General features: G+C 42.9%; 1 protein-coding gene across 2 annotated transcripts in view; it reads right to left on the bottom strand.

The window, feature by feature from the left end:
* Positions 1-20,171, bottom strand: part of RNF145 (ring finger protein 145) — a 56,047-nt gene that overhangs the window by 17,068 nt on the left and 18,808 nt on the right. For both annotated transcript variants that reach the window (XM_074960203.1, XM_074960202.1), the window contains exons 3-5: positions 16,349-16,457; positions 7,087-7,178; positions 1,409-1,644 (exon numbers count right to left, since the gene is read on the bottom strand). In XM_074960203.1, coding sequence (XP_074816304.1) covers positions 1,409-1,644; positions 7,087-7,178; positions 16,349-16,457 — 437 coding nt within the window. The remainder of the gene's footprint in view (positions 1-1,408; positions 1,645-7,086; positions 7,179-16,348; positions 16,458-20,171) is intronic.

The following is a 20,171-nucleotide window of genomic DNA, read 5'->3' as shown; positions in this document are numbered from 1 at the left end:
CCTAGACAAAGCCGTAAAGATTTCGAGGGCGAGATCAGATCAGAATATTAAGGGAAAAAGAAAATTCCTTTTTGCAGAAACCTTTTAGGGCTTCTTTATATACAACACAGCAGTAAAAACAGAGTGCAAGCCAAATTTTATTTTTTTTCCTCCCTTTCCAGGTCACTTTTAAAACACTGTCTGCTCAGCAAGGGGCCAAGCAAAAGTTTTTGGAACATGTTTAGAACCAGATACGTAATTCTGAAGAGTTTCCAAAGGAAGTCCACGTAGGTCAGAGTGCCTTACACGCATGTGTGGTAGAACCTATTTTTAAAAACAGTGAGATGACATGGACTGTTTTCATTGGAAAGGCAGCCTATCTTCATATTCTGCATAGAAACTGCAGTCTCAGTCAATTCTCCATTCCCTCTTGATACATGTAACTTCATTATTCCCAGTCACTTTGCATTTTGCTGGGCCAACATATGCAACTTGGGACTTATGTCTGGCAGAACTGGAGCACTCCATAGGGACTGGTGTTCATTCCTGTCTCTCTCTGCAGCCAAAGAGTATATAATAACCCATGTTATCAAGCTACAAATGGGGTTTGTAGCACAGCTGGGGTTTGTACACGGGTGCTGGTTGAAAAATTTGACAAGAGTTACTCTGCCTGACAAAAGCCAGGAAATTCCTTGTTAAAATTGTCTGAAAGCTTCCCCATGTTTCAGTCTGTTCTGATTTGCAGTAAGCCAATTTTGAAGTCTCTCTTTCAACCGACTTGCATAATTGACATTAATGAAAGTTACACACATCAATGGGAAAATGGATGCCTTTGCTATGAGTGAATTTCCAAACTGATGCTTATGTGTATACAAATTAGTTAATGCATTTTAATATTCCAGAAGTGTAAGTTATTCATAGTTTATTCTTGGTTTCATGTTTCTTCTTGGATCTCTCATTTCCAGCTCAAGATAAGCTATAAACTACCACTTTTCTACACAGAGCATTATTATATACACCAGAATTACTGCAACTGTTTTTGTGGGTGCAGTTTGCTTTCCAAGAGGGGCTTATTTCAGATTTAGCAACTTTAATGTCCATCATACCGAGGCCCTGGTTTTCATCCAATAAAACCATGGGTTAAGCAAACTGGAGATCAAGCAAGTCGCATAAGTTTAGTGATCAACCAGGATTAGAATCCAGGTCATTGCTCTAACTGCTAGTCTATGCTGTCTTGCAATGTAACTTTAAAAAAATGGAAGAGGACATTGCTAAAACAAACACAATATGGAATGATAGGAAAGCACAATTAACTCCCAAAACTGAGCCATGGACGACATTTTGCAATGACTGTTTTTTCAGACCACAAAATGTAAAGTAATACCACAATTGGAGCCAATGAACCTGTTATGATCCATGTACAGCCTACCTGGACAAGCTCTCGGTATGCAGATTTCGCAAGATTATATGGTACTAGAAGATTTGATGCCAGAAAATAGAGCACTTCCAAGCCAGTGAAAATCATGGCAAATTTGTTGATGACGACAATGGTTTCCAGAGGGACGAGGCACAGCCGTGCCAGCAGAGGGAGCATGTGAGCAGAAAAGAGCCAGATCTGTTTGGTTTTCATGACGCAGGAGCACAGGGTGCATACCACCAGCTGACCTGAAAACATGACAAAGTATTTTATAGCAAGCTGTTCACCTCCTCCAGGAAAAACACATTTTAATTTAGCTTTCCAGTAAAGCATCTAACAGCATCCAGTTCTACCATGACAGTTCTGCTAACTACAGCACACCTGTTATGAAACTGGATTTTCCTGTATCTTCGGAGGTTCACACACGACATCACCCTCAGAGTGCATGCTGGATACGATCTCACGGTGTGTCGTAAGAAGTAGTTTTATCAGAGAAAAGGCTGACACACCAAGTATGGCTTCTATCTGCTCGCTGAAAGGAAGGACCTTGGAACAAGCCTTACGACCACTGGGCAAATCATCTCTTCGCCCCTCCCGTTAGCTTCACCCACATATGCACATACGGCTGAAGCCCAACTGCGCTGTCATTTCTTCCTGAGATAGGAGGAAGAGAAGGAGTGGCTGGGGGGCTATCCGGAGATCACTCTCCAGCCGCTCAGTCTGATGGCAGAGCAGAGAGCGGAGGCTGCTAGCTGGGTGCCCAGCGCTGAAGGCAGCACCGCCACCAGCAGCAGCGCAGAAGTAAGGGTGGCCTGGTATGGCATCGCCACCCTCACTTCTCCACTGCTGCTGGCGGCAGCGCTGCCTTCAGAGCTCGGCAGCAGGACAGCAGCAGCTGCTGGCCCGGTACCCAGCTCTGAAGGCAGGCGCCACCCCCAGCAGGAGCACAGAAGTAAGAGTGGCATGGACTATTCATTGCTGTGGGTAAAATGTGCGCAGCAAGTCTCCCCCCCCGGCTCCTCTCGCACCTCCAAATACTTTCTGTGCCCCCCCAGTTTGAGAACCTCTGGTCTAGAGAATACTTAGTCCTGCCTCATTGCAGGGGACTGGCCTAGATCTATTGAGGTCCCTTCCAGTACTACATTTCTAGGATTCTATGGTTTGCACACAACTCTCAAGCAGACATGCCAAATTCGTGGAAAAAAAAAATGCAGAAATTGGGCTTGTTTTTGGCTTAATTGGCTTGTAGCTTGTTTGGCTTGTAGCTTTTTTTTTTTTTTTTTGGATTGGCTCCTGGCAAGCAGGGGCAAGGCGGGGAGAGAGTCAGGGGAGCACAGCAGGCCCACCACAGTCCCAGACTGCACGCCAGGGGGAATCTAGTCACAGAGTATTGGGATTCTTAGAGATTGGCTTGTTTTGGCCTTGTTTTGAAATGGAATTAGCTTGATTTTTGGCTTATTGTGAAAATCGGGGTGCTTATTTACCACGTAAAAGTTGGCAACTGTGCTCTCAAGCTGCACTTTGCACTATACTCTCAAAAGTATATTTCTCAGGAACATAAATATCACATTTCCAGCAAGTAAACTTAGTATATTTGCCCTGTCTGCTGCCTCCCTTCCTTGATTATGATTCTGAGAGAACGTTTTCCTTTAAATGGATAAAGGAAACAATGAAGACCCCAAATCCCTCCCTCTATTATTTTTCTGCTCTGTCCATCCCCCGTCACCCACTCTCAGCCTCTGTCCCCAGTACATGAAATTTGTTAGCAGATGGGAGAAAATCTTTGAGGGAGCCCTGGTTAAAATACTGGCAGCACATCACTGTGCATTAACAATTTTCTGTTACTCAACTGCTTGTACAGTTGGATTGACTCCAGTTACTGTGACTCATAGTAACTAAGGCAACCCAGCTTTATAGACAAAAGAATACCAAAACTAACACCAATACTTTTTTGGGTATAGGCATGACATAATTATCTAAAGTGAAATTTTACCACAGCACCAATTTGGTATCCTTGGGCTTTGTCTACACTGGCACTTTTGTCGGTAAAACTTTGGTCAGTCAGGAGTGTGAAGTAACACCCCCTTGACCAACGTAAGTTTTACCAACGGAAGTGCCCGTGGGGAAAGCAGTATGTCGGTGGAAGACACTCTCCCACCCACATAGCTACCACTACTCGTGGGGGGTGGTTTAATTATGCCGACAGGAGAGAGCGACTACATGGGAGACCTTGCAGGAGCGCAGCTGCAGCTGTACAACTGTGCTGCTGTAAGGTCTGTAGTGTAGACATAGCCTTATACTTCTCTTATAAAGAACGTCACTGGATCTCTCTTGATTTTGAAGAGCAGGACCACAGATCTAAGTTTCATCTGACAGAAAGTAGTGCGACCACGTTCCCTTACTAATCAACATGTCAAATGTGTAGCAAGTCAATGTTATGCTAACTCCCCGAGAATACCCAGCAGTCTCCTCTTCCACCTTTGGAATAAGCACTGACTGAAAATTACTTGTCGCAGGAGGGAAGCTGTATGTCACCAAATTAAATAAACCAAGTACTTTATCTCATGGCTCTGATCTGCTCTCTCAAATCGGTGTCGTGTCATTTGTCTACCCCTTCAGAGAGGATATGAAAAGATCTCTGACGGGACTTTTGATGAAAAGGTACTCCCCATTCCATGCTAGCAACAGCATGTTTGTTAAAGATAGCTAGAGAGAGAGACAGAAAGAACTTGGAAAGACAGTCAGATTATCTTGGGGAGGTGGTATTATGTGATAAAAACCATTGACAACATAAGGTGATATAATTAGTCAAAAGAAAGGAACTTGTTCTGAGTGTCAAAACAGAAGAACAGACTGTGCCAACAAACTTAATAACCCTCAACAAATCCACTCGTCTACTGGCATTCTGAAAGTTGCAAACCATGGGCTGAGTGATGTGTTGGAGCGGTGCTTATGTACCCTGTCTCCTGCAGAATTTAAGAGCTCTTCTTCAGGGAAGGAGAAAGTAGGGAACAAGGACAGCTGTCTTCTGTGGAGCTCCTGAGCTCTGAGAGCACAAAAACATTTTTCTGCTCCCAAGACCTCTGCACAGTTTTAGCAGCCTGAATCGTCTAGCTCATGAGCTAATAGAAGACTTGTTGCAAGCAAGCTGACATGGTAAACCTTTCCTCCAAATCATTTAATATAGAACTGTCTGTGTTTTCATAGAATCATAGAATATCAGGGTTGGAAGGGACCTCAGGAGGTCATCTAGTCCAACCCCCTGCTCAAAGCAGGACCAATCCGCAATTTTTACCTCAGATTCTTAAATGGCCCCCTCAAGGATTGAACTCACAACCCTGGGTTTAGCAGGCCAATGCTCAACCCACTGAGCTATCCCTCCCCCCTCCACCTCCCCACAAAAGGCTGATGCTGACAAATTCTCCCTTTCTTTCACATTAAGCCATTATGGTTTTTTTTAACTGTGGTTAAAATAAATACACACTATTGGGGTTACATCCTAAGAAGATTAATGTTGTGGGCAGCATAGTTTCCAAAGCCACTTAGCTTTGGAATTTTCCCAGCTAACATGCTCACAGGATGTCATGTTTATACAAGAGACAACCCTCAAATGATACTGTTTGCAGCACTAAGGCATATACTAGCAATCTCAGTCAGCAATGGTCAGCCTGAGCCACAGGCCTGCAGGAAGAAATGGCTGTTGAAAGCCCATTTACAAACACTGCAGACATGAGGGCTACAGGAATTTCTGTACATAAGAGGGAGGGAGTTTGGGTGCGGGAGGGGGGTCAGGGCAGCAGGTTGGAGAATGGGAGAGGGTGCAAGGTGCTGGATCTGGGGGTGCTCACCTCAGGCTGCTCCCCACAAACGGCGACCTATCCTGGCTGCTCCTAGGTGGGGGCAGCACGCAGAGCCGCCTGCCGTACCTCCGCCTAGGAGCAGCCGGGACAGGTCACCGCTTGCGGGGAGATGCCTAAGGTTAACACCCCCCCCCCCCCGGATCAGGCACCCCACCACCACTCCCCAACCCCGCCCCCAAACTCCCTCCCAGAGTCCGCGCACCGCACCCCCTCCTGGCCCCACACCAACTGGGCTATACACCAGAATTTCTATGAAGATCAGAACTGCTGGTTTATAGACCTTTCCAGTAGGTGAAGTGCCAGATAAAACAGCTTTTACTGTAGATGAAATCCTTCGACCTTAGCAAGAGGAAGTGGAGAGGGCCTATCTTAAAAGATTTTTGACTTCCTATCATTCTATGTACACACACTGTAAACATTCCTAAGTTCTCCCACTGAAATGTGGTAGGGTTCAGTGACCTTAATACCAAAACATGTTCTTTACTGGTCAAAGTTCATCCTGAGAAAAATTGCACGGAGTCAGTGCTAGAAAAAGGGATCTTCACAAATGCAAATCACATTTGCTGTTATGAGTAACACTTTTGAGAAAGAATAGCTCATGAGCCATCAAGTCAAGCTCAGTTAACCTCTGCATTTCAGTCAAAACTAGGGAAATAGTATTACTGGCACTCAGAATTTAAAATAGTTATTTGCACCCTTGTAGGTCCACCTACACAAACTTCTGCATGGTAGAAGACATCTCTCAACCTCCAGGTATGTCAGCTTCCCTGACTATATATAATGGGAATAATGCTTACCTAACCCACAGGGCTGTTGAGAACAAATGTTTTTGTTCTGCACTTTTAAAGACAGAAGTATCGACCGTGCATACATGCTTGGTAATACTTGGAATTTCTACAATGCCTTCCATGTGAGGAATTCAAACAGATTTGAATTACATTGTTAAATTAAATCAGAGCCAGGGAGTCAGAGAGCTAGTTTATCAGTGAGACAGGAAGGGAGGAGAATTAATTTTAGGAACTGAAACTGTAAGGGTGGCAACTACCAACATGCTGGGTTTTATTAACTTAGTCTTGAAGGCAACACAGACCATAGCATTCTCCACTGCTCCTGCCCTTGGACACTGAACCAAGGGACCTGTTGCCCCTAGATGAGACTCTCAGATCTCCCCCGACACATTCCAGGGAGCCAGAGACAAAAGTAAAAAAACCCCAACATGTACTGTACCAGCACTCTCAGTAAATCAACTGTTTTAAATGAATTCCTATTTCCTGGGCAAATTTTCAGCCACACTAATCTCCTGTATGGAAAAGATTTAAAATCCTTCTGTAGGTACATATAAAAAACCACTCTGCACTTTTGATAGAAGCCTCCAGTGACTGACAGCATGTTTTTGTTGATTCAAGAGGAGCCAAATCAGGTTAGCATGCCAAAATCTGTCTTTACTACAACTTAGTAGGTTCGTTTTGTTACATGAAAAACCAAGTGAAACTAAAACTTTTACAATCTAATATTAAGGAAACCAGGCACAGTGAAAGTTTTAATTTATAAGCAAAGTTGCAACCCAAGGGAATGTGTTTATTAGTTAAGTTGTAGTAAATGAACCCCCCCCACCCCGAAGATGGAATTATATCATAAGGCAGCATGGATCCAATCATCTCCATGGAAAAGTACATATTATTACTATTTAAAAACCTATAAACATCTGTAATGGTAAGAGACACTCAGGCCCAAGAAATTAAAAAAAGGTGCATGCAGAAGAGATCAGGAAGAGAATTAAGAAACAAGTAGTTATTTCTGCCACCCCTTAGATGTTTAAACTGCACTTACCTATTAAGGCGGTCATGAAACGATTCATGGAGAGAGGTTCTAAATACATTGGCCCTTCATATCCCGACTCCAGCTCACTCTTAACATAATCCCTAATGAACAACAAACAACAACAACAACAACAACAAAAAATTAAGAAATCTCTAACCAGCTTGAAAGGAATTTACTTCATATAATATGCACCTTTGCGGCACAGTGTACTTAACAGACTGAAGTTACAACAAAGTTTTGGAAAGAAACCATTTCACTTTTCAGTGATGCCAATTTAAATATTTCTTTTCTGTCCATCAGTTTTTCTCCTCCCAGCTCCACGTCAAGCAGTTTTGTAACTGGAGGGATGAGCAAAAATGTCCTTCCAATTCATTTGCTGGTGAAACCGCTGTCAGCTTTTTACTAAATGGTCATTTGTACCACTTTAAAAACCTGTCTCTTTAAATGGAAAAAAGTGTCAAATCATATTTGACTTCAAAAGAACTACTCATGCTTAAATGCCTTGCTGAATCACAACCTAAATTAACAAATTACACAGACCTCTCAAAACGTGTATTTTAATGAATGGTGCTCAAGTTAAATGAGTGACTGAGTAGTTTTAACTCGGACATGCAGCCCAGCAAGCTGGGGAGGGTATCAGAAAACATTTTACAACAAGGTGAACTTCTCTACTTTAACATATTATGTATAATGCAACAGTTTTTGTTTCAGTGGTCATATGACCCTTCCCTCCTATAGTATTCCAGCATTGCTGGTTTGGAATGAAATATTCCACATGTGGCTGTCTTCAAGAACTCCAACATAAGAGAATAACTTATTTTTATCATCTGCACAAGTAACTCACTTCCTTTTTGTGTGGTGAAATTTAATTTCCTCAATTTAGTATATGAAAATCCAAACACTCCCTATCTTGACCAACAAGAATGCACTGCCACCAACTGAAGTATGCACGGAAGGAGATAGCAGCTTAAGACACCAGAAGTACATGATTCAAGAGCAACAGACCATTTAGGAAAAGCAGAGGTCAAAGTTCTATGAAACCAGCCAGTTTTTGTTCTTTGTGTAATAGCCAGAAGGCACTCCTCTCTCCACCCCACCCCTCATCGCTCCCCATCTCGTCTAATTTCTCTCTTTTGTTTTTAAACCTAAGTACCAGGTGAAGTTCATACTTAACATTAACATTTGAATGTCTATCATAGTGCTTCATAAAAACAAGTCATGGACAGCTGAAATAACGTGATGTACATAATTTATGTATCTGTGTCACTCTTGGTATTTATTTATTTGCATTGCTCCCTCAGTAGAATATGTATAGTTAAAGGGAAGGGGGACAAATTCACATACCCATATGTACCCACACACATTTTCGATTATTTAAGAACAGGATAGCGTGCACAAGTCCAATGTAAGTATTCTTCCACTAAAGATGGGGATAGGGAACATTGCAGTGCAAATGAGAAGAGAAAATATATTGATGCTCTGCCTGCTTCACATCTTTACGGAGATGGGGTAAATGGGCTGCTTGCCCTGGAACCAGTTCTTTGGCTCCATTCCTGCCAGGGAAGGAGAGGGCTGAGGCAATCTTGTCAGGTCCGCATTGCATCTTGCCGGGCGGGTCCAGAGTCTCCAACCCTGCTGGTTGGCTAAGGTGACATCACCTGGACGAGGCTGTGACGGAGACAGCATCCTACCCGCAGAGCTGGCTGAGTTCCAAAGCAGTAAGGAGGAAACAGGGTAGGCAAACCCTTCATTTTGCCTCTGGCTTTTCATGGCCTGCCTTGCTCCCCGAAGCTTGCAGGGGTGCCAGCCACTGCAAATACCTAGAAGAGGAGCAGAGCTGAGAGGACAGTCTTCTTAAAAATCCGAAACAGCCCTGGGATACAACTGGAAACTAAACACATAATTAAACCAAACTGCTAGCCTAAACATTTGAAAGAAAGTTTGCTATTTCCTTTGGAGAAGCTCTGCAGCGAGGAGGACTGGCTGAGCCACTAGCTGCTGGGGAGGGAGAAAAAAACTTGGAGGAAACTTCAGGATGCAGGGCATTCCCTGCTGCCAGTGACTGACAAGTCTGGTTCTGCCCCCAAGCAGGCGGAAGTACTCATGGTAATGGATCTGTGGACCTCTGCAGAAAGAATATGAACATTTAGCACCTCCAAATAAAAAGGACATATTGGGACAATACAGCAGTCACTCCAGTTAAAGCAAAAGCAACCTATTAACAGCTATCCCCATATCAAATGAAAGAGGAAAGTCCTTCCCTTCACTTGAACATAGAAAGTGCATGTGACTTGCTGCTAGTTATCCAACAAATTCACACTGCTTTAATGCAACTATGCCCTGGGATTCAACCTTGTGCCAGTTAAACATGGAGAAATACTCCAGCTCTATCCCGACTTGATAAACAGTTATGCTTTCACCCTGCAATTCACCTTCTCATTTGCAAAAGGTCTCTGGAATTCAGAAGTTAATCTCAAGTAGTAAAAACAAACACTTCAAAAATCTGTTGTGTATGTGTGACAGCCCTGCTTGCTCAATGCAGATTTTCAGGCATCATAGTACGTGCCAAGTATGCTGAAATGGGGCTCTTTAGATAGTAATCTGCATTAAAATACATGAGGATGGAGCAGAAATCTAGAGGATTGGTTCTAGAAAGAACATTTGTCCTTCTCTTCCCAACACCAGTTATACACAATTCCTCTTCTCTGCTCAATACTGGTGAGAAGCAATACTTTTCTTCTTTGAACGGCAGTGCTGTGGGGTGATATATCACCTGTGCGGGTCACCTCTTCAGTCCTCGAAATGTCTCTGGAGAGGAGACTGATTCTTCCAGAGTGTATCTTGGGCCCTTGCCTAGCTTTTATCATGGATATTAGTATTGAGGGCAGTGCCAGGTCTCTGGTCCCCTGATCCACTCCCGTTCTGACTGAAGACGTAGGAGCTCTGTCCTTGAAGAAGAGATGTTTTCCTTCCAGCACGTCCCTTCAGTTTTGGAGCTATATTTGAGCTCTGTCTAGCTGCATAAGTCCGTGTTCCTTTACCTGTGGGAACAGGTGCTGGCTTTGTTGGCTGGGGCTGTCAGCACTGAAGATTTCATCAACACAGAGGTGGTCAGTGTCTAAGATGTCAGTGCCAGTTCATAGAATCATAGAATATCAGGGTTGGAAGGGACCCCAGAAGGTCATCTAGTCCAACCCCCTGCTCGAAGCAGGACCAATTCCCAGTTAAATCATCCCAGCCAGGGCTTTGTCAAGCCTGACCTTAAAAACCTCTAAGGAAGGAGATTCTACCACCTCCCTAGGTAACGCATTCCAGTGTTTCACCACCCTCTTAGTGAAAAAGTTTTTCCTAATATCCAATCTAAACCTCCCCCATTGCAACTTGAGACCATTACTCCTCGTTCTGTCATCTGCTACCATTGAGAACAGTCTAGAGCCATCCTCTTTGGAACCCCCTTTCAGGTAGTTGAAAGCAGCTATCAAATCCCCCCTCATTCTTCTCTTCTGCAGACTAAACAATCCCAGCTCCCTCAGCCTCTCCTCATAAGTCATGTGCTCTAGACCCCTAATCATTTTTGTTGCCCTTCGCTGGACTCTCTCCAATTTATCCACATCCTTCTTGTAGTGTGGGGCCCAAAACTGGACACAGTACTCCAGATGAGGCCTCACCATCTGGAGTTCTACTGGAGTCCTCTTTGCCTTCTTTCTGCTGCCCGATCCAGATGTATGATTTGTCCTCAAAGGAATGCTGTCCCATGCTGGTTTAGCTGGCCTTGCTCTGGTAGTGATGATCACCTCTGGGTTTGAAGTGACCCACGTGGGCTGCTCTAGCTGATGTAGTTTGAGCTGAACATCCCTGGATTTGCAGACCCTGAAGAAAAGGACTTGCACACAGAGCACATGTAGCTCTCCCCTAGGTAGAATATGCATTAGCAATTATCCCCTATAAGGATCAGTCCATGGCAGTACAGGCAGGGTTTGGAATCCACCATGAGGCATGGTGGTTGGTGCAAAGCACCTCGCACCAATGTTCAACAGTGTCACGGATTGGGGATGGGATTATTGGGAACATCCCTCGATTGGGAGCGTGTAGATAAAAAGTCTCAACAAACCTGGTTAAGAAAAACAACAACAATGTAAATGTCTTTAAAAGGAGTAGCTGGTCAGACACTCACTAGGTTCACTCTCATGGCTGTGGGTGGTACGAGAGAACTGAGAAAGGGTGGCAACCCCTACACCCTTTATGTACTCAGATGGGAGAACAAAGAGGCACAGGGCGCATGCATGGCCATGACAGACACTGCTATTCAAGAGACTCTGATCTCAAGTGCATGTGCACCTACAGTAGATCCACACTGACACACACTCAAAGGAGATCTGATGCATTCATTTTTCTACAGGCTTAACTGCAGCAACATTTGAAGGAAAATAATTTATATTGTGACAGCGTAACAGATCTGTAAAGTACTACATTATAAAACTGTAGCACAATTTTTAAAAGAAGCATTTGTAGATGAGTAGAATCCTAATTTCTTATCCAAAATTAGTGAAACATCACAGCAGTGATTTTCTTATTACATTACATTAGCAGCACAAGCATAATGATCTTCTGGTACAGATATTCAGAAGAGGCCACAAACAGCTGCAGTGCCATACAAAGATGCTGACAGGACTGAGTGTGCGCACTCAATTTTGGTCAATTAAAGCTTTATTAAGCTGCAGCTTTTACTTCTCAGAATCGTTCATTCTACTGGAATAGTGTAAAAACAATTATTTTCTTATTAAATGAAATGTCTCATATGATTTGTGTTAGCTTTATATTTATGTCCTAATTTTCTAAGATCAGATTTCCAGATTTACTGCTGTTGGGAATGCAGCTCTAAAGCCAATCCAGGTTGGAAAGTTAAAAAAAGAAAGCCACTCACAATCAACTAGGAATAACTAAGGCTGCGAGTTTGTCACAGAGGTCACGGATTTCGTGACTTTCTGGGACCTCCATGACTTCGGCAGCGGCCAGTGCGGCTCACCCAGGGGCCACCTGAGCAGCTCGGTCAGCTCCCAGGCCAGCCGCTGTTTGGGCAATCTCAGGCCACCGCACACACCCTCCACCCCCTACAGCAGCAGCAGGAATTTGGGTTTGGGGCCTGAGAGGGGGTGAGGGCTCTGTGTGGCGCTTACCTCGGGGTGGAGGTTCCTCGGCAGTGGCAACATCCCTCAGATCCTAGGCAGAGGCATGGCCAGGCAGATCTGCGTATTGCCTCTGCCTGCAGGCACTGCCCCCGCAGTTTGTAGCCAATGGGAACTGCAGAGCCAGCACTCAGGGCAGAGGCCACGCCTCCACCTAGAAGCTGAGGAAGGGGGATGTCACTGCTTATGGGGAGGTGCGGATCCAGGTACAGAGTCTGCCAGCCCCTCCCCAGCACCTGTGGTGGCCCCGGGTCACCCCCCCACCCCAAGATTTAGTCAGGGGCATATAGTACAAGTCATGGGCAGGTCAGGGGCCATGAATTTTTGTTTACTACCCATGACCTATCCGTGACTTTTACTAAAAATACCCATGACTAAAACAGCCTTAGGAATAACCTATATTTCTAAACAAAGGGACAATTCAGATAGTGCTTATATTTGACTCATACTTTTACATTCTCACACATGGAAGAAAGGGTCTTCCATTTTTAACAAAGGTGCTTTGTAGTCAACTGTTGTAACACACAGCGGTTATCTGGCCCAATTGTGTCATGCCACTGTCATTTACTTTGGCTAATCAGTCTCCTCAATTAATGTCAAACAAGCCCACCAAAAAACAACTCGATGTTTCATGTCTTGTGTCATATGAAAAACAAATTAAGTTAGATATAAAAATAGTTCCTGCTTGTTATTCCCCCCCACTGGAACCCCACAATTCTCAATGCTGCCAATTGTGGGATAGAACCACAGCACAACAGGAAAACAAGGCGTATGCAATGATGCAGGGTTCTTTTCTTTAACATAAGCACAATTTCCAGCACTACTCATTACAATTTCCAGTGAAAGATTGCATAATAGCACGGTTTGTGCAAGAGGCTGATGTAACTGTGTATAAAATAGAGGAGCATCTACTTTTCATGAGGGGGCATGTGAATCTGCCTTTCAGGTTAGCTTGGATAGGAACATAAGAACAGCCATACTGGGTCCCACCTAAGGTCCATCTAGCTCAGTATCCTGTCTTCTAACAGTGGCCAAAGCAAGGTGCTTCAGAGGGAATGAACAAAACAGGCAATCACTGAGTGACACTCTGAGTGGAAACCTGAAACCAGAGCCAGGAATAAAACCCAGATGTCATGACTCTTAGTCCTGTGTCTTAACCACAAGTTATTCCACAAGTGGAACAGCAGCACTGGAAACAGAAGTTCTCCAGTGATTCAAAAATTCCAAAAGGCTGCACATAACATCAGCTGGCATTCTTGACTAAGTAAATCCTGCTGTTTCACATTTTAAGTTGTCTGTCAACCATGGTGTGTTTGTAGTTCCCCAGCGCTACTTCCTCACCCATCTTAAACAGCATGCCAGCTAATGAACTGCAGTAGATTCAACACCAAGTTATTCAAACGATTTAAAACTAAATAGCAATACCACATTAGACTATTTGAAAGAATAGTCTGAATACCTGCTTCTTGTAATTTTAGTACATTAAGTCTACTAGACAATATAAAAAGCAAGCTGGATGCTCAGTAAAGTGACAATATGTACAGTACAGAGCATATCTGTACATTAGTCACACTTCATACTGTACTTTTAATGTGAAAGACCCTGGGCGAACCTGAAAACTTTTTGAGGGGTGCTAAGAGTGGTGGTCCTCCCATTATTACTGTCATAAGCTGCTGTGGGGAGCCTACCACCAGTCAAGGATGACTGGACCAAGCTCCCGCCAAAACCAGTCCGTACTGCTCCAGGGGAATGGGTAAATTTGCTCGAGAATGTCAGTAAGCCACACTTTAGCCCTGCCAGCAAGCTCAGTGCCCCAACATGGCTCTTCATCTGGCTAGACTTTGCTCTACTACTAGACTGTTGATTTGATCCAATTGTATTTTTAAAACGGAGCCTGTTTTATGTGCAGTGCTAGTGAAAGTGAAAAATTAGGGTTGCAGGTTTGTCACAGTGGAGAAAAAGTCACAGACAGCATGATTTTCCCATTTGTCCAAGCTTTGTGTGCATATCCATGCGCGTGATTTCCCTGCTGTGATATCTCCAAGGGGCTGGGCCAGCAATGCCCAGACAGAGAGGCGAACTGGGGTGCACGGTGTTGCAGCTTGGCTTGGCTTGGCCTGGCCACCCCTCCATCATGACAGGGGAGCAGCTAGATCAAATTTCAGTGAGAGGCATTACGATAGGGCGAGCAGGGTACAGCGCTGCTCAGATTTGGCCCACCTGCCCTAACGGAGGTGCAGCCAGGCCAAACCTGAGTAGCGCAGCAACTCTGTGCACCAGGTCACAACGCCCAGAGCGGGAAGCCAGGCCCAACCCCATAGGACCGAGCTACTCCATCATTTTATATAAAAATGCCATGGCAAATCTGCAGTCCTAACTACATTTAAATGAAAATCTTGCGTATTAACTCGTTATTAGGAATTGTCTAATAAATCTGTGGAGCAGAGTACCAATACAGTAATGGTTCAAACAATACAGCAATACACTTTCATAAATCCTATGTCTCACAATATTCATAAGTTGATATAGTAAAATTCAAAAATTACAGTGAAAAAATAATCAGAATTAAAATCCAACAGGGGGCCATGCAAAGACTGTATATAAATTGAAGTTTATGCATTCTTTCCCCTTTTTTTCAGGTTAAAAGACCAAAGCTCAAGGCTGCAGAAGTCAAGGCACTCACTCTGAATCTTCTATCTGCATGCCCTCTGGAACAAAAGCCCACCTGCATTTGATGAACACCCGAGAGAGCACACACACTTAGGATGTCATATTAGTATCCTTATTCTGATTTAAACCCAAGATCTTAAAACAAAGTTGGCTTCTTTCTCTAGTAAGAAAATACAGTCTTTAAAATACTAGGACAAACATCTGTAAACTACAGCTAGAAAAGCTCAGGATTCCCAGGGGAATAATTAGGAAGCCATCCTCCTTCCTATCCAGGAAATATGAGGCCACAACCCTCTCCCCCACATTCAGAACACCATTAAAAGAAACCCTAACAGCCACGATATCAACACATTGTAACTGCCCCAAAACCTCTATTTAAACTTTCCTTGATAATGAACAGATTTAACCAAAAGGGAAGTTTCAAAGCATTTGCTGGAACAACAATTTTACCATGTAAATAACAAACCTACCATTTTATACAAATCAGTTTAAGATGATGTTTTCAAATATTTTCCACCACTGGGCGTCAAAAGGATCAGGTCCAATTCCACACTTCAGATATTTCTTTGGGAAGCCTCCTAACAAAATGATAGTTTTTCAGGCTCCAATCCAAGCCTTAAATCAAAGTGAGGGTTTTTATTTTGGATTAAATATATTCAGCAACACCGAAAGAACAAATGAAAGATTTACTTCGGTTGATTGTATCGTCGCAGACCTTTCCACTGCGTCTCACTTTACATTTTAGACCCACTCTTATTTGGCGTGCTTATTTATTACTGTAAGATTTCTAATCAGAACTAGTGATTTATGAAAGTAAAATAATGGACAATATAATTTATGATAAAGAAATTCATATTCCAGTATTAAAGTTTCCAACACTATTATTCTACACTTATCCCTCTTTATGGCTCTTTATTCCACATTTTCTCCTTTGTCTAGGCACCAGCAAGTTGAAAGGAACAATCTGTCTTATTGTCCTAGTAAAACATTTGTGAAACTCAAAGAGATACAGGCACTCTCTTTTCTTGGTCCAACAGAAATTATGTGCATCACAAAAGCAATGTATTTTCATACTGGATGGGAGAGAGACCCCCTGTGATGGCTAGGGAAGACTGATGGGGGATTTTAAAATAAAGGCTTTATGGGCCCAACACTGGCCCACATGTCCACGATCCAACACTGAAGTCAATGGAAAAGATCAGGCCCCACATGTCTTCCAACAGAAATGGAGCAGAATTGGTGTTAATCCTGTAACTTCTTTTCGACACAAGGAAAGACAGGATATATTCCAGACAGCTAAATGAAAGAAAAAACAGACCTTCCCCTCTGTGTATGGCTACTACTGGCAAAATATTAATTACATAGTTCTTCAGATTTGAAAACCAAGTCATGTGAAAAATTTCACACATTCTTACCTGGAGATCTGGTGCCCAGCATACAGCAGCAGTGCAGTCAGAAAGTACAGGTAGAGCTGAACCAGGTGCTGTCTAGGTAAGGTTAGGAGCACAACACTTAAGATGTAACCTGGAGCAGAAATCAGAAGTTGAAATGAAACCTCTGATGTCTTTTTAAAACTCTTAGACATCACTCTCTTACTGCAGGATTTAAAAAAACAAACATGCACCTGGATACAAGAGAGGAAAAACACACAGGTGGCATACATGCACATGCAGCTCCATTCACTTCAGTCAAGCTGCATCTACTTATATCAGTGGTGAAACCCACCCATGATATTTTGGCAAAAGTCAAAGTGATTGCAAGATTTGAAACAAGACAAGAGAAAGATGTGTGTGTCCAGGCTTCCCTCGGGCACATGTTTAAGTGTAGATAAATTTCAGCACTAGCATAAGCAAAATGTCTTCATTGTAGGGAATAAATATCAGTGAATATATCCACCACATTCACAAAATGATCAAGTTACAACAATGTAAAGACTCTAATGCATTACACAGATACATTTAAAACCTTCATTTGTATGTTAAGCAAAATTAAACTTGTAAATTACTTCAGTTCTCTCACCATTCATTTTCAAATCTGAAATCCCTGCTTAATACCACAATTTGAGACTGAAATTTAGGTTGTTCTCTACACTGCTCCAATTCAGGCAAATTCCCAGGTGATGCTGTTTCAAGCAAGGGCATACTCCAATGGCGACAATTACATCTTTCCTCGCCTCCACCTGGGGTTTGCACAGCAGCTACTTCAATGGCTGTCTACCATTTGCGGAAATTGAGGAAAATTACCAACGAATACACAGCTTTACTGTTCAAGAACACAGCCTGGTTAGTGAGTAGCGCAAAGCAAGAAACAGGATGTTGGTCCTTCTTTTAACACATCTTTCTATCAGGATGCCTAAATAAAGTAGACATTGCAAAGCCTGCTTCTTCAGGGATTCAGTGATAAGTATCTAATGTTTGGCACTCCCTAGTATTTCCCCAAAGAGACCGTAGGGACAGAGAGCAGGAATCCTATGCACACCACATGGTGTCCTCTTTGTCCTTCATTTTGAGCTCTCTGCCACAGAGATCCTAATTTCAGAGGTTAATAACTTAAGTGACTGGTACTAAAATCCATTCAGCAAATCTGTCAAGAGCAAAGCATTTCCTAGCAGCTAAGAACAAAACATCTTCAGAAGGGCTCATCACACAGATCATAGATATGTAGTAAATGCCACTTGTTTTAAAATATCTTGCATCTACTTAGCAAATTCCCTACTTGGTCACAACCTTTTTGACTAGACTTGATTATGCTGTTTTGAGTATATTGCAAGATAGTTATGAGCATGAAACAGCACAGAGATTCTTGAATAAATATTCTAAGAATATATATATGAGTAGTTCAATAACAATTAGCTACTATAAGACAACCTACCAATCTGGTATGTCTCAATGTTTAATAGGGTGCAATCCCAAACTAAGACAAATGTTGATGTAGAAACACTCCAATTCTCCTCAATTACCAGCAACTTAGTATTTCCCAACTCCAGTGGTTCACCTCCATAAAGCACTTGTAAAAGTGTACTCACTGAAAAAAAAACAGCTGGCAATGAGCCCACAGAAAAAACTTCAGACCCATAAAATAGCCAAGCAATCAACAGTCCATTCAGGCATGTAAAAACTTCCTTATTCCATGTAAGGGTAGGTAGATAAAACTTATTTGCTCACCAATTTTTTAAAAAATACATCTATAAATGTACACTTGTAACAGCAGAGCCGTTTATTATAATTTTCCAAAATTTCCTGAAATCTTGCATTAAAAACACAGAGCTGTGATAAATTAAGGCGTCCATTGGAGGGTCACTATTTTTCAAAGTTCAAGGCACAGTTTACGCTCCCTGCTGCAAACGGGAACAGGACTATAATGCCACTGAATTTCCACAAAGCCCCTGAATGTTTTTCTTTTCTTTTGAGCTTTAAGTTCAATTAAAGACAGCTATTTCGTGGAGCCTGAGGCCTGGCACTGAAACAGTTTGCTTACAGCAATTAGGGTGTTTTAGATGAGCTAAAAGAAAAGGAGTACGTGTGGCACCTTAGAGACTAGCCAATTTATTTGAGCATAAGCTTTCGTGAGCTACAGCTCTCTTCATCGGATGCGTTGTTGCATCCGATGGAGTGAGCTGTAGCTCACGAAAGCTTATGCTCAAATAAATTGGCTAGTCTCTAAGGTGCCACAAGTACTCCTTTTCTTTTTGCGAATACAGACTAACACGGCTGCTACTCTGAAACCTTAGATGAGCTACATACTTCTAATTAATAAAGCAAACGAAACGTTCATGTCTTCTATTTCTTTGCTAAATAGAAAATCACATTTTATCAGGTTTATCTTCTTCTCTATTCTCCACCTCCTCCTCTCTCATCAAACACATGAACAGCAACCACAAGGACTGCTGGGCAACATCATTCCTTAAGGCTGAACTGTATTTAACTGTCCTATGTCACCCCAAGAAGAACTAGCTGGAAGAAGGGTCCTAATATTTGGCATGCCTGGCTTAAATCCCACAGACCAAGCAACAAGTTTTGGCTCTCTTTGGGATACAAGAACTAAGCAGATGTGCACTTCTGTAGCCAATGTTAAGGTCAAAGAGGGGCACACCAGGTTACGAAAATTCAATTAACAGCCTCAAAAGACAGATGTGAAGGTGACTTCAGCTGGAAATTTGTTTATATTGTTTCAAAAGTGTTTAACCCTGTCACATTAGCAGGTGCCTGCTAAAACTGCCACTTGTTACATGTTTTTGTTACTTACTCAGTATCAAACAATCCAATCCAAACAATGTTTTATGTAATTGTAGCAAACCAGAAATCAACAACAAGCCTTCCTCCTTCTCAAATGCTCTGAGGACTTGAGGTGACAAAAAGGTGGCAACGCTCTCTAGTCTCATTCTCTTAATTCCTCCAATTCGCAATTAGGGGTTAGCACTTTCAGTGGTGCTGCCCAGTACTGTACCACTCTAAGACTAGTATCTCCTTCTCCAAGTCTCACTTTAAACCCTCCCTTTTCACTTTAGCCCATGCTTCACCCTAAATCTCACAAGCTTTTCCCTCTACCTTGGTGTGCAGTCTTCCTTTGCTGTAACTACTTCAAGACTGTCTGTTCTGTCCTTTACCACTTTCATATTTCAGCTCTTAAGAGCAAAGAGATGGAAACAGACGACAGAGCAGGAAAGTCACTGTAGCAGAGTGTTTTAGAGCTAGTGCTGAACAGGGCTATAGTATATTTGTAAAAGGCAAGAAAGTTCAGCACTAAGGCAGTTACTGCATCCATAATGCATCCCTGTTGTGCTGGAATATTGTAGAATATACTGTGCTCATTCTTCCCTGTGTGATCACAACTCCAAATGAATAATGGGAGAAGAGACTCTCAGGGCTGGTCTTCACTACAGGGAGATATTGCACCAGGGATTGATTTAGTGGGTCCTGTGAAGACCCGTTAAATCAATGGCAGAGCGCTCTCTGGTCGACCTCAGTACTCCAGCTCCCAGAGAAGAGCAAGAGAAGTTGACCGGAGAGCGTCTCCCATCGATGCAACTCAGTGAAGACACCCGGGTAAGTCTACCTGAGCTACATCGACTCCAGTTACGTTATTCATGTAGCTGAAGTAGTGGAACTTTGGTTGACTTACCCTGGCCGTGAAGACAAGCCCACAGACACCTCAAGGAGGAGAATGAAATTCAAGTGCAAATCAAAGGAAAGAACAGATCGTAACAGAGTTTGGAGACCCTTGGTTTAAAGGCCATAA

This window comes from Natator depressus, chromosome 8 (assembly GCF_965152275.1).
Source record: "Natator depressus isolate rNatDep1 chromosome 8, rNatDep2.hap1, whole genome shotgun sequence".
Classification (NCBI taxonomy): Eukaryota; Metazoa; Chordata; order Testudines; family Cheloniidae; genus Natator; species Natator depressus.
Note: the sequence above shows the minus strand (reverse complement) of the source record. Positions and strands in the feature narration are given on the sequence as shown.